Here is a 14,692-nt window from a genome sequence, read left to right as displayed (position 1 = left end):
GTCACATATATTTTGCTCCACAGTGTCTGCATATACAGTATCTAAGAGCTGAGTTTCTTATACTTGTTCTTTGAGGGGGGAAAAAAGTTCAAGAAACCTTTGCCTTAAAAAATGAACCTATCATTAAAAATTGCGCAATTGCAAAACATATCAAGTTAAGCAATCAGCACGTTTGTTTAATTTTTAGTGCTTTTGGAACATCCGGTTAGGTCATTACGCCATATATTGTAGTTCGTTTCATTTATACGACTTATAGCTTGAGGATGAGTGAGGCAACTTTTTTTTATAGCTAACACATCTAGGGCCAGGCTGCTGTACAATTCTTGGAACTGGCAAATTTGACTTTAGATTATGTCAGAAGAACTGACTTATCCCTTGGGAAGAAATTAAATAAGTAAACTAAAAAGGGGAGCAGTTTCCAGCCTATTTAAACAAGGAATCCTGAAAGATATATTTAACAACAACTGGAACTCATAGATGAGAGGGGAAAACTGTGGAGACTTTTGATTGAAATAGAATCTGGATTAAAGCAGATACATTTATTTTCTCTTTCAGCTACACATGTGTAGTCATTGGCCTTTTTCCTAGCATTCATCTTTGTTTCCTATAGCCATTTTCTAATCAATTAAAGAACTTAGGGCCCAATCCTATCCAACTTTCCAGCTCTGGTGTAGCCACAATGCAGCCCCATGGTAAGGGAACACATGTTCCCATACCTTGAGGAAGCCCAAGTGACTGCCCATCCACCACAGGATGCAGCACACACCCCACTGGCACAGCTGCACCAGCACTGGGAAATTGGATAGGATTTGGCCCTTACTCTTTAATACCATGATTATTTAGCTTTATTGAAAGCCCCTGCTAAATTTGAGAAAGATGTCTGGAAATCCAAAAGCAGCTAAACTGTACCACCACTATGCATATGCTTGTTGACATCCAAACCATTCTATGCAGTGGTGTCACTGGGGGGGGGGGTGCCAGCCGCACCAAGTGATGCACACAGAGGTGATACTACTACTAGCTAAAAAATTTTAAATCTTGGTACTTTTGAATAATACCATCTTGTACATCATTCAATGCATAATTTCATGCAGAATGCAGTGAAACAAATTGCACTGAAATATCTCTATCAAAAGTTATGGCCAAAAAACCAGTGGGGGTGGGGAGATGGTGCATCACCACGCCCATCTCCCAGAGCATTGTCCCTCCCACTGCATGGGAGGAGGTCCATCATAGTGTGATGCACTGACCTCCCGCTCTGGGTGACACAAACCCTAATGATGCCACTAATTCTGTGCAATTCCTGTGAACTGCCATCAAATTCTGCTACAGTGGAAACAGTGGCAAAATCAGTTCCACCCATGGCAGAGCCACTCACGTGGTTGCTGGAGTGCAGTGTGGATCTCTCAGAGTACTGAAGTTTCTCAACTATACTAAGCCTAGCTGCATGTGTACAGAAAGTCCTCTGTGCTGAACTAACATAATTATGTGTGCAGCACCCTGTTTAGAGTTTTGCTCCAGTACACGTAGGAGTTTTGAGGAAAAGTTGAGTTTTTTCCTGAGACCCTGTGGACCACTTCTCAGAGTGTCACATACCATATGTGGTCCGTTGACCATAGGTTGGGAACCACTGATTTAAAGCAGGGGTCTCAAACCCCGGTCCGGGGGCCAGATGTGGATCGCAGCGAGCCTCTATCCGGCCCGCAGCCAGCCTCTTGTCCCCAGAAAGCTCCTGGTCCACTTTGCTGAACATGACCGGAACTATGCTCTGGTTGCATGCCAGAGAGGTTGAACGAATGAGCCCATTCATTTATTCATACATCTAAGTTCCATCTCTAATTTATTTATATAAATTTTACATTTAAATTTTTTTTCTGGCCCTCAAAACCATGCCAGACATTTGATGTAGCCCTCTGACCAAAAAGTTTGGAGACTCCTGATTTAAAGAATGAGAACCTGCTTTAGGATCAAGAGCAATGATGGTAATTGTAGTGATAATGATTGCCTATTCGTATATTTGAAGTCCCACCTAGAAATGTGGCTACCCACCTAGCATGGCTGGCTGACTGTGGGTTGGCATTGTACAAATAAGAAGTGGACTTTGACTTTGAAGTCCACAAAGAATTTTGATTATCCAGTGGCGTCACTAGGTTTTGCGTCACCCGGTGTGGGATGCCAGCATGTCACCACTCATGCAGTGGGTGGTGGTGGGCATGATGATGTACCATCACTCCACCCCTACTGGTTTTTTGGCTGTGCCTTTTGATAGAACAAAGATAGAATACATTCTGCAAGAAATTATGCATTGATGGTATTCTTCCAAATTGTGATTTTAGTTATTTTGGTCACTAGTGGTGTCACACACACCCCCAGGGTGTCTACTTACTAATACCTTATTTCAGCAGTTCTCAGAAGTTTAGCACTGGGACCCATTCTTTAGAATGACAATCTGTCCAAGACCCACCAGAAGTGATGTCATGGTGGAAGTGACATCATCAGGCAAATTAAAATAAATAAGTATAAATAATTAAAGTAAAACAAATAAATAAGCAGAAGCCAGCCCTGGTCCACCAAGTGAATTTCCTCTGTAGCCTGCCTGCAATAACACCCCCCCCCCTCCAAAATCAGTAAGGTTTTCAACCCTACCCAGTGCCCAGTTCAATTTAAGAACTTCTGTTAAACCAGATCACTGCCAGGATCCACCTGGCTTCGCAAGTCTCAAAAAAGTTCACCTTATCAGCTGAAGCCTCTGTTTTGATCCTTTTTAGTGGGGGGGGGGGCTGCCTTCTGGAGCATTTGTTGAGCTCTGTTTCCATCAGATCAGGAACATTTTGGTGGCATTACATTTCCCTTTGCCTGACCTGACCACCAACCATGGCACGTTTGCTTACTTGTGTGTAAACGTGGCCATGAGGCTTAGTTTCGCTTTCCATAGGGCTCAATACATTCGTCTGCTTGGAGGGAGGGACTTCCTTCTCAGTTGTTTTTGGGGGCTGTGTTCATTGGATCAGGACCATTCTGGTATCGTTGGATTCCTCTCAGCCTGCCCTTTCCAAAGGACTAAGGCAAGCTTGCCTACTCACAAGTAAACGCGTGATGCAGCTTAGTTTCACTTTCCATAGGGCTCCATGCATTTTTGTTCTCTGGTTTTTTGGCCATACCTTTTGGTAGAAAGGATATATTTCACTCTGGCTTTTTGCATTACACTATGCTGGAAATTCCGCATCCAACGGTATGTTGCATGATGGTATTACTCCTAACCACTGCGATTTTAGCGTATCACCCTGCAGTGTGCGTCACACACACACCCCGCGCACATCACCCGGTGTGGCCCGCACCACCCGCACCCCTCTAGCAACGCCACTGTGATTATCAAACAAGGTATGACCAACTGCTCTTTTATCGCTACTCAGCATTTGGACAAGATGTGCTGACCGCCTCAGCCGTCAACAACCCAAATTTTTCTTGATAGGCCTTCAGCAGTCAGGATGGGCATGTCTAACATTTGTTTATGAAGTAGACCATGTACAAACAAAAGAGATAAAATGCTTTGCTTTGGTATAGCTAGCAAAAATGGAAGCAGGAATGTTGTTTTTCTATGCATCAGAAAGATATTTATATTCTTGGGACAACTGAATTTTGGGGGTGGGGGTGCAGGGTAGTAAACAACCCTAAATTTATTGGCTCACTGAGGTGAAAAAACGCAAGTAGCATGACACTGATCCACATTCTTACAAAGCTTTTCTTTCTTTCTTCAGCTGACAGCAGGAGATCCAAAAGTTCTTGTTCCAATTACAATAATCAAACAAGGTAATTTATGTGACTTATGCTGATATCTATAAAACAGAAAGCATATTTGTAGAACAAAAAGTTGGGGTCTGTTGGAGAGGGAGAAATGAAGAAAGAAATCTAGGAATGGTGGAAAATTTCTCAATTGTTCCCTAAGCAAATGTAGTCATTTCATTGAATTTCCCTGAGTTGTGAGAACAAAATAGTTCAGAAGAAATCTTACTAAAGGCATCTTACCTTTGTAGAAGATGAAATAATAAATCTTGGACTGAATTAATCTTCTTTTGCCAGTAGTTTGGTAACAAGAAATGTTCCTACCATGTTTTTTTTTTACATAGAAACAGTCCACATTCTCTGTTCTCTTCTTTGGCTGCACAAAAGAGTTTGAAGGGGCATGCAGAACAGTCCTGTTCTTTGTATAGCAACTGTTTCACACAGATGCATCAACATAAACTGGTAATCTCAGAGCAATCACCACACACTTGGGGATGATCTATATCAACTCGCAGAATTCGTGATCCTCTGGAAAAACAGAATTGTTTTTAAAGACTCTGAGAACCGTTGATTATGAACAATGCTTTTTAAGCAGATAAGCAAACGGTGCTTTCTTCTCTCTCAGTAGCGAAGTTGTTTTCCATTTGAACAAAAAGAGAACTTTTCTGAAGAGCAGTGCAGCATTTCAGTTTGAGTCCAAAAACAGTTATGTATGCCTATCAATATATCAGGGGCCTGAAAATCTCTTGTGGAAAGCTTGTTAAAAGAATCTGGATATGTTATTCATTCATTATTTGCAGTGGGTCTCAACTAACCAGCACTAGTCATAAGCATAGAAATGTCCTGTGTTCATTCTTTATGAACGGCATTTAGGTTGTTGTTGAATCTGACCTGCCCCACTAATCCCAGTCTTGGTTTAGCTACTATTCAAGATCTCTGTTACTGGTCTCATGTTGGTAAATGCCTCTCAAGGAAATCGAAGGACTTGGCTGGCTTTTAAATAAATGCTGTTCATCACCTCTGCCATCCTCCTAGCCAATGAACATTATTTAACCACCTTGAGTCATGCCACATCTGTGTAACCTCCCGTTCTTCTCTGCTCTACAGGATCTACTAAGGATTGTTCCTCACTTTCTAATCTTATTTCTTCCTTCAGTGAAAAAATGAAGTTAGCTTTAATTTCTTCGTCTCCTCCTATGTCTCCATTCCATGACTCCTCCACATCTATTCATCTTTTATTCCTCCTCTACCTTATATACCCTGTTTAATTTTTGTTTTCATTTTTGTTTTCATTTAATCCAGCCACATGCTATCCCCTACTGACTCCTGGTTGCAGTCTTCCTCATCCTTATCTCAATCACATAATCAGCCTGACATTCTCCTCTGATCCCTTCCCCACTGTATTCAAATGCACCACCTTTTTTCCATTCTTAGAATCTCCCTTGGCCCATTCTCTTTTACAGGTCCATTCTCTTTTACACGTAGTAGTTGGAGGGGCAGAATGGACCAAAATAAATGTTTTTAAATCTTATTTCTTCCAGCACATGCTGCTTACCTCTGCTGGTTTGACTTCAAACCCCTCTTTTGATGCCTACAGTCTGGCTTCAGCCTTCCACGCTCGACTGAAACTACTTTCTCTAAAATCACCTGTGATTGCTCCTTGGATCAGAAATCTGTCTTTTTGTTTGTTTAGCACTGTAAAGAGCTGTGTGCGTGGCACTAGAATGCTGATAACATCTTAGCAGTCTTTATAAAAATGTTGGCACTGATGGAAGTTGGCCAAAGTACCAGCCAAGAAAGAAAACAAAATTTGTAATTTAGCCGCAACTTGAAGAATTTATAGATGAAAATATTCAAGAGGCAATCATTTTAAACACAGCTACTTTCAAGCATATATTTATCACATGATTTCTCAATGTTCCATTCTTGTGTTTTTGCAGTAATTCAAAATATCACACATCGGACACAGCCTAAAATACCAGAGAAGTCTCCATTAGCAGGACCAATACTAGGTGACTAAAATGTTGTTTATTTCTGATAGGTACTCTGTGGTTCACTTTAACACTTTCCATTTGAAGTTTTCTTTCCTTTGAACAGTTGCTTTGAATGAGCTGCTATGAATCTTGCTTCCTAGTATATTACCTAAGCACAGATAAAGATGTGATACAGGTGCATTCTGCCAGTTAAAAAAGTCAGGAAATGGATACAGTCTTGCTGATAAAAGTTGTAAAAGTTGATATAATACTTGTGGAAAAATTGAGATAAACTTTTAGTCTGAGATCTTGAGGTATCAAGTACCTCAATGAAAGAAATTCATAAAGTTGAAATAAATGTAAACCAATTGCCAGAAACCTGTTTGGTGATGTTGAGGAGCCCCGTTTTTCAAACAATTATTTACACATAAGTACTCTCATGTAAGCAGGGAATTTTCTTTTCTAGTCTGTTTTTCTTTTTATATTTATTAATTTATAAATCAATAAAAAGAATAACAAATGAACAAAATCAATAAACAGTACAAACAACTAAACACACAACCATATCTACATACATAAATACTTATTATAATGCAAATATAGACCCTGTCCTAATTAGCTATGGCTTCACTACCATCTAATTGAAATATCAAAATATATAATACATGTCTCTGTCCATCCTTCTTATACATTTCTTCTTCACTTATCAGTTAGACTCTTCTTAATAGTTTGTTTCATTTCTCTCTAATCCACAAATCCAGAAATCATTATATCATTTTTTCTCTCATATGCAGAAAGTCAATGAGTGGTTTCTAATTATTCATATATGTAGTTACTGAATTCTCTTTACGTAGAATTGTAAGTTTATCCATTTCTGCTAAGTTGAAGACATTTATCCACCGGTCTTCCTCCGATACTATTTCTGTCGTTTTCCAATATTATGCGTAAAGTATTCTTGCTGAAGTTGTCATGTATAAAGTGGTTCATTTACCTTTGTGTGTAGTGCACCTTCTTGTTCCAGACTTCAATAGAACTCAACAGAAACTGCCAACACCTTTGACATTGGATATATCTGAAAGACCAAAGGAAACACTGGGTAAGGAAAAATAAGAAGATATTGTAAGTAGTAGGATTGTGGGTTGAGGATGTAGTTTAGGCCCAACCACATTCTGACTTGCCAAAACTGAACATAGTCTACCAGCAATATTTAATGACCTGCTAGCTAAGAGCAGACCAATATCTCTCAGCCAGGGGGCTGCATGATGCTGGCATCACCCCCAGGTGCACAGATGTGGACATAGTTGGCAGTGATGTGAAGTCACTTGACAGGCTCAGTCAAAGGATGAGAAGGCAGTGGTGGGTGCAGTTGACTTTTTGATCTCCCTGCTGTGCCATTCCAGCTTCTCCTTCTCCAGAGATCAAAAAGTCCACTGATGCAGGAGGGGGAGGTAGGTGGTGGCTGTGGTGGGGCTTTCGAGGGCTGCCAAAAAGGGTTTTATGGGCCATGTGTGGCCTTATGCTAGTTTCTTGATAATGCCCATGATTTGCAGTGCCTAATAGGTAGGCAGCAAATATAGGAGGAATATTGAGCACCTGACAGGCTAACATGCATGGTTAGTGGACTAGGTTCGATTTGTTGGGGCACAACTTGGGCTGGACTGTTGTAAGCTGTGACCCACATGTCTGTTTTGATATTTTTTAAAAATAAAAAAACTGACTCTGTGCATCGGTGTAAAAGCTTCAGGGGGTCTTGATCCTCATGTCTTTCATTCAGTAAGGCTAAGTAAGGAGTCCAGAAAGTCTTTCATCCAGTAAGGCCCACCACACAACACTTCAGGGCATCCCGATCCTATGCCAGGGTAGCACCAGCAGCCCACACACTGCCCTGGTGATGGCTGCTGCAAATGTGTCATAAGGTACATTGCAGCAGCTGCAAGGGGAGTGGTGCAGTGGTGGAAAGGCCAGCGCCCATCAGCTGGACCTCTGTGCCTGCGAAATGTGCTGCAGGAGTCCATGGTAGTGAGTATACTGCCAAGTATGACAGGGAGGCATTCTTGTGTGGGGAGAGAGTGAGGGAAGGTGGGAAGGGAGCAAAACAGAGTGGGGGAGGGTGGGCCTGGGAGAGGGCAAGGACTACAGCAGCTTGACACTGAATTCTATCCCTGTGCCTTGAAGCCCTACGTGGATCTCCTTGGTTCTGTGCCAGCTAAATAGCTGGTGCAGCTTCAAGTAGACCTGCTGGGGCTCTACACTGTCTAATGGAACTGAAGTTCCCTTACCCCAAGGAGATTTCCTTCTGCTTCTCCGGCCCCACAGAATATAGTAGTGCCTATATCGTGGCACAGCAACTGGGGGTAGGATCGGGCCCTTAGTGCTCCTTCTTGATGGATTCGTGCAAGAACCAGGCTTAGACAGTTCCTATCTAAATGTTTTTCACATGCCTGAGGGAGACAGCATTTGGCCAAGGGTTACCTGCTGGAAGAGAGGATTCCTTCTCTACTCTGAATGGTAGCTACTGGCAGGCTTGAGCATGCCTAAATTCTGTTTCGAAATCAAATCTTGCTGTAGAGGGGCAGCTCCTCCTCAGACCACTCAGGTCTCTCCTTAATGTATTCAGGCCTCTCCTGAGGCTCACATTTTTGTTAGATTTCTGAGGGCTCTGTTCCCCCTCTTATTTCTGTTTAGAGTTATCTGAATTGCTTTAATAACCCCTACTCCATATGTGCTCCACATATTCTACTCATGGAGTCTTGATCTCTCTCTTGCCCACCCAGGATATGCATGCTTATCCCTTTGTTTTAGGAACTGTTACTAGAAATATTTCAATGTTTAAGGTTGTTCATCTCTCATGATTACTTACAAAACCTCACCTTAGAAAATTGTGAAGACATTGAACATGAAACAGAGGTGGATGTAATTATTTAATTATGCTTTGAAAACTTATGCAAAGAAACATCTTCCACATGAGCTCCTAAGCAGATGGAAAATGTGTCATGCATTATTAGCATTTAATGAAAAATTAAGAAGTAACCATTTGCAGGTGAAGTTCCAATTGTTGGTGGTTGCTTATGGTGCCCCAACTCCACCTGCTAATGTTTACATTTGGCAAAATAAAAATCACATGTTTTAAATTTTTCCCCTTACTTCCTATTTCTTATGCCAAAGTCTATCTTTCGCGCTTGTGTGGAACATGGTTATGATTTGGGTATACCATCATTATGAAAATAGTGAAAACATTATGAAAATAATCTATTTCATGTCCAGCCATCTCTAGTTCTGTGGCCAGTTGCCACCTAGGAGGAGACAGGGTGTATGGTATTCATTATAAGTTTTTCGTTATCAGGAAAAAAAGAGAGTCATAGGAAGATAAAGAAGTTTCCTACAATTCCCACCATTGCTTGAGGTACAGAATTGGTTGTGTTTTATCTCACAACACAGAGATCTTATGTTTATTAAATGCAACTTTTTGTTTTGAATGAAACTTCAGAATGGCCTGCAGAATCCAAGACACCGGAAGTACAAAAACTCCCACCACAACCCCAGCCTGGTAATTAGTTTTTCTGTTTATTTCTCTGTGGTAGCTCAATGAAACAGAATTTCACATATTTTACTCAGTTCTACAGATTTTTCCATTAACCTTAAATAAAGACCTTTTTCTATTTGTTCCCATTAGCTAATCTTTTGTATATACAGGTCAACCCTTCTTATCCGTGGGTTCGGGATCCATGGATTCAACCTAACATGGATCAAGAGGGTGTCAATATATCTTCCAATCATATTAAGAGGAAGTCTTCCAGTCATGTCTGGAAGGAGGCCTTCTGAGGCACAGAGAGCCCAAGCACAACTTTCTTATACCTCAGAAGACCTGCTAGAGCCTTCTGAAAGGCAGTTCTGATTTTTCCCTAAATTGGAAGCGTATCTTTAGGATAGTGTTTAAATTATTTTCAAAAACTAGCTCAAGGTATTCTGTTTTATAAAGAGTTATACACAGTGATCTCGTTTGCGCCTTCAAGAGGTTTTTAATGTCGAACAATGATCTGAAACCAGGTTTGTTCTGTTGCATGCAGCTAGAGGAAGCTGCATGATCGAAATTACTAATACCAAGATATTCCATATTAAAAATTATAGCAATTTTTATTTTGCAGCCAGGACTGATCTTGACCAGGAAAGCAATAAACCTACAGTTTCCAGTGTCTCCGAAGAAGAGGAAGTCTTTACAGGTAACACATAAGCCTTCTTGGCTTTAATTTTAAGCCTTCAAGCTGTAGCTAGTGCTGCTGTCTTGAACAGCAAATAACTAGTTTCTGAAGGAATGCCATTGTTATATATTGCAATGTATTTAGCTGCTATGGCACAAAGCAATTACTAATTGCTGTAAAGAGGTATAGCCCAATTCTGCTTTGCAATATAAGTACTTAGGAAGGGGCATGTCAGCACAATATTACTCATCCCGTTTTATGATTTTAATAAAAGTTATTTTGGAAGTGATCTTGAAATGTATTGCTTATAGTCCTTTTCTGTGTCTTTTTAGTTTTGTTCTGATTGTTTTTTTCCAAAGTTTTTGAAAAGGATGCTTGCTTGCTGGGAAAAATCTAGTGCATTTCTCTGTAATTGTTAACTAAACCATTTGCTTCAGAAAAATACACTATGGCTGTTGGAATAGCAAGACCAGAAAACCAAATATAACCTTCTTGAATTTGTCCTCATCACTGTACCCTGAAATTTGGTTTGCATAATATGGTAATATAATCATAATATGTAATGAATATCTAAAGAAACTCTCTTTTTGTAGCTCACACTGACAATGAACTGGAATCTTCAAAGCCTAACATAATCCCTATGGCTGAATTGCCACTTGACACGCTGAGTAAATACTATGTTCATAGTACTTTCATTGCAGACAGTGTAACCATATACCACCACTGAGATATATGTGAGGGTGTATATGCCTGCATATTGTCAAAAAAACAGCAGTTTTCTTATATTCGTGATAGTACAATTGCAAAAGGTTCTATCCACTGATGAGCAAATAGTCAAGCCATACAGAAGAATAGGTGGACTCCTTTTATGCAAATCAGATCAATGCATGTTTCCTCACTGAGTCCAAGATAGCTTTCCTAATATATCTAAGGAATAAATGGGCCAGAACATCTGAGTTGAATGTGAGCAGCAATGGGGAGTAATGAATTGTTTCACAAATGGTCCCTGAGAAGTTAATTCAAAAGTGTATTACTACAGTATAAATAGAAGAGCTTTGGATATACTAAGTGAATCTTTGCTTCTTTACATCAGAAGTATATTAATTTTAGAACATTAAAAATAGCCATATATAGATTTGGAATGTGTTATATCCATCCATTTTAGCATAATATCTCTTGTTTTTACTGTTCATCATATTGATTCGGACATGGTGTCGTATAATTATTTTGAGATCTGCCAGCCATAAGGCAGATTTTAAAAATAATATATTCCCATCATCCATATAGCAAAAATAAGTGCAGTTATTATTATTATTATTATCTATATTACTATCCACATAGTGCCATAGGTCTAAAAACAATGAAAGCAACAGCAAGACTTGAGCTCTGCCATTTTTAGTATATGTTGCTACAGCTGTTAAAAATAGTAAACTACTCTGAGTGTAAACAGAAAGTACAAGGTATTAAATATGAACCTCTGCTTCATTTTCCTGCTGACAATGGGAAAGGCAGTGACCTCCAAGGAAATAAATTGTCTCCTAAGACTGAACAGACAAAAATTCAAAACACACTAAATAACTAATTTGGTTGTTTCTTAGTTTCCGTGGATGGTTTGGCCTTTAGTGTTTAAAAAAGTAGAAAAGAAAATCCTGCAATATCTAACAAACCTTTTTATACACATTATTTCACAGACAATACGAATTCATTATTTAGATTTCCTTTTATTTATAGATATAGGGTTGCGTTCAGTCCTAAGCTATTGTTCACCCCCTTTCCGCTGTCTGAGTGATTTTCAGCACTAAAATAGTCAAGGCACACCATCGGTTTTTTTACCATTAACAAGGCACACGATATGCTGCTAGTACGGGGCTAAAATCCCCCAATTGCCCTACTAATAAATTACCCTCCCCAAACTCCCACACCACACCTGTGGACCATCTGCGGCACACCAGTGTGCCATGCACAGTGGTTAAAAATGACTGGTCTAACTGCTTTTACTGCCCCCTGCTGCTACAGGTACAACAATTGCTATATATTCCATATGTAGCATTGCTACATGCTATTGGCAACCTTCAGTCTCGAAAGACTATGGTATCGCGTTCTGAAAGGTGGTTCTGGCACAGCGTCTAGTGTGGCTGAAAAGGCCAATCCGGGAGTGACAATCCCTTCCACACCAGGAGCAAGTGCAGTCTGTCCCTGGTCTGTCTCCCTGGCTATGGGCCTTCCTTCTTTGCCTCTTTGCCTCAGACTGTTGGCCAAGTGTCTCTTCAAACTGGGAAAGGCCATGCTGCACAGCCTGCCTTCAAGCAGACCGCTCAGAGGCCAGAGTTTCCCACTTGTTGAGGTCCATTCCTAAGGCCTTCAGATCCCTCTTGCAGATGTCCTTGTATCGCAGCTGTGGTCTTCCTGTAGGGCGCTTTCCTTGCACAAGTTCTCCATAGAGGAGATCCTTTGGGATCCGTCCATCATCCATTCTCACGACATGACCGAGCCAACGCAGGCGTCTCTGTTTCAGCAGTACATACATGCTAGGGATTCCAGCACGTTCCAGGACTGTGTTGTTAGGAACTTTGTCCTGCCAGGTGATGCCGAGAATGCGTCGGAGGCAGCACATGTGGAAAGCGTTCAGTTTCCTCTCCTGTTGTGAGCGGAGAGTCCATGACTCGCTGCAGTACAGAAGTGTACTCAGGACGCAAGCTCTGTAGACCTGGATCTTGGTATGTTCCATCAGCTTCTTGTTGGACCAGACTCTCTTTGTGAGTCTGGAAAACATGGTAGCTGCTTTACCGACGCGTTTGTTTAGCTCGGTATCGAGAGAAAGAGTGTTGGAGATCGTTGAGCCAAGGTACACAAAGTCATGGACAACCTCCAGTTCATGAGCAGAGATTGTAATGCTGGGAGGTGAGTCCACATCCTGAACCATGACCTGTGTTTTCTTTAAGCTGATCGTCAGTCCAAAATCTTGGCAGGCCTTGCTAAAACGATCCATGAGCTGCTGGAGATCTTTGGCAGAGTGGGTAGTGACAGCTGCATCGCCGGCAAAGAAGAAGTCACGCAGACATTTCAGCTGGACTTTGGACTTTGCTCTCAGTCTGGAGAGGTTGAAGAGCTTTCCGTCAGATCTGCTCCGGAGATAGATGCCTTCTGTTGCAGTTCCAAAGGCCTGTTTCAGCATGACAGCGAAGAAAATCCCAAACAAGGTTGGTGCAAGAACACAGCCCTGCTTCACGCCACTTCGGATGTCAAAGGGGTCTGATGTGGAGCCATCGAAGACAACAGTGCCCTTCATGTCCTTGTGGAAGGATCTGATGATGCTGAGGAGCCTGGGTGGACATCCGATCTTGGGGAGAATCTTGAAGAGGCTGTCCCTGCTGACCAGGTCGAAAGCCTTCGTGAGATCTATGAAGGCTATAAAGAGTGGCTGTCATTGTTCCCTGCATTTCTCCTGCAGTTGTCTAAGGGAGAATACCATATCAGTGGTGGACCTGTTGGCTCGGAATCCGCACTGCGATTCTGGATAGACGCTCTCTGCAAGTACCTGGAGCCTCTTTAGTGCAACTCGGGCAAACAGCTTTCCTACAACGCTAAGGAGAGAGATGCCGCGGTAGTTATTGCAGTCACCCCTGTCACCTTTGTTCTTGTACAGCGTGATGATGTTTGCATCCCTCATGTCTTGAGGTACTCCACCTTCTCTCCAGCAGAGACAGAGGATTTCATGCAGCTCAGTGACGATGATCTCTTTGCAGCATTTTAGGACTTCAGCAGGGATGCTGTCTTTTCCAGGTGCCTTGCCAAAGGCAAGGGAGTCCAGGGCCACGTGAAGTTCTTCTAGGGTTGGTTCACTGTCAAGCTCCTCCAACACAGGCAGACACTCAATTTTGTTCAGCGCTTCTTCAGTGACTACATTTTCTCTGGAATATAGCTCAGAGTAGTGCTGCACCCAGCGTTCCATCTGCTGCGCCCGATCCTGGATGACCTCGCCTGTTGCAGACTTCAGAGGGGCAATTTTCTTCTGTGTTGGACCTAGGGCCTGCTTGATACCATCATACATCCCCTTGATGTTGCCGGTGTCAGCTGCTATCTGTATCTGGGAACAGAGCTGGAGCCAGTAGTCGTTAGCACATCTCCTGGCAGCCTGCTGGACTTTGCTGCGAGCAGCTTGGAGGACCTGCAGGTTGCGCTCACTGGGACAGGCCTTGTATGCTGCTTGAGCTCTCCTCTTTTCCTCAATGACTGGTGTCAACTCCTCAGAGTGGGCTTCAAACCAGTCTGTCTTCTTGTTGGTCCTCTTGCCAAATATGGACAAGGCAGTGTTGTAAACGGTATTCTTGAAATGTTCCCATCTGTTGGATGCGTTTGCATCGGCCGGGCCTGGAAGAGATTCCTCAAGTGCTTGTGCAAATTCCTCCACTTTTCTCTGATCCCGATCTTGCTGGTATCAATGCGAGGTCTTCCTTCCTTTTTCATGTGATACAGTCACTTTGCTTGCAGTTTCACTCTGCTGCACACCAGGGAGTGGTCAGTGTCACAGGCAGCACCGTGATAACTGCGTGTGATCTTGATGCTGGGAAGGCTGGAGCGTCTGGAGAGAATCAGGTCGAGCTGGTGCCAGTGCTTTGATCTTGGGTGTCTCCAAGAGACTCTATGTTGGGGCTTCGTGTTGAAGAATGTGTTGCTGAAACAGAGACCGTGATGATAGCAAAACTCTAGCAGGCATTGGCCATTTTCGTTCATCTT

General features: G+C 42.0%; 1 protein-coding gene across 1 annotated transcript in view; it reads left to right on the top strand.

Annotated features, from left to right (window-relative positions):
* The window catches only part of ABI3BP (ABI family member 3 binding protein), a 186,417-nt gene that overhangs the window by 80,443 nt on the left and 91,282 nt on the right, over positions 1-14,692 (top strand). The window contains exons 8-13 of the mRNA XM_066621268.1: positions 3,759-3,810; positions 5,724-5,795; positions 6,760-6,846; positions 9,220-9,303; positions 9,902-9,976; positions 10,549-10,623. Of these exons, the coding sequence (XP_066477365.1) occupies positions 3,759-3,810; positions 5,724-5,795; positions 6,760-6,846; positions 9,220-9,303; positions 9,902-9,976; positions 10,549-10,623 (445 nt within the window). The remainder of the gene's footprint in view (positions 1-3,758; positions 3,811-5,723; positions 5,796-6,759; positions 6,847-9,219; positions 9,304-9,901; positions 9,977-10,548; positions 10,624-14,692) is intronic.

This window comes from Tiliqua scincoides, chromosome 3 (genome assembly GCF_035046505.1).
Source record: "Tiliqua scincoides isolate rTilSci1 chromosome 3, rTilSci1.hap2, whole genome shotgun sequence".
Lineage (NCBI taxonomy): Eukaryota > Metazoa > Chordata > Lepidosauria > Squamata > Scincidae > Tiliqua > Tiliqua scincoides.
The sequence above is the reverse complement of the archived record's forward strand: the minus strand, read 5'-3'. Positions and strand labels throughout refer to the sequence as shown.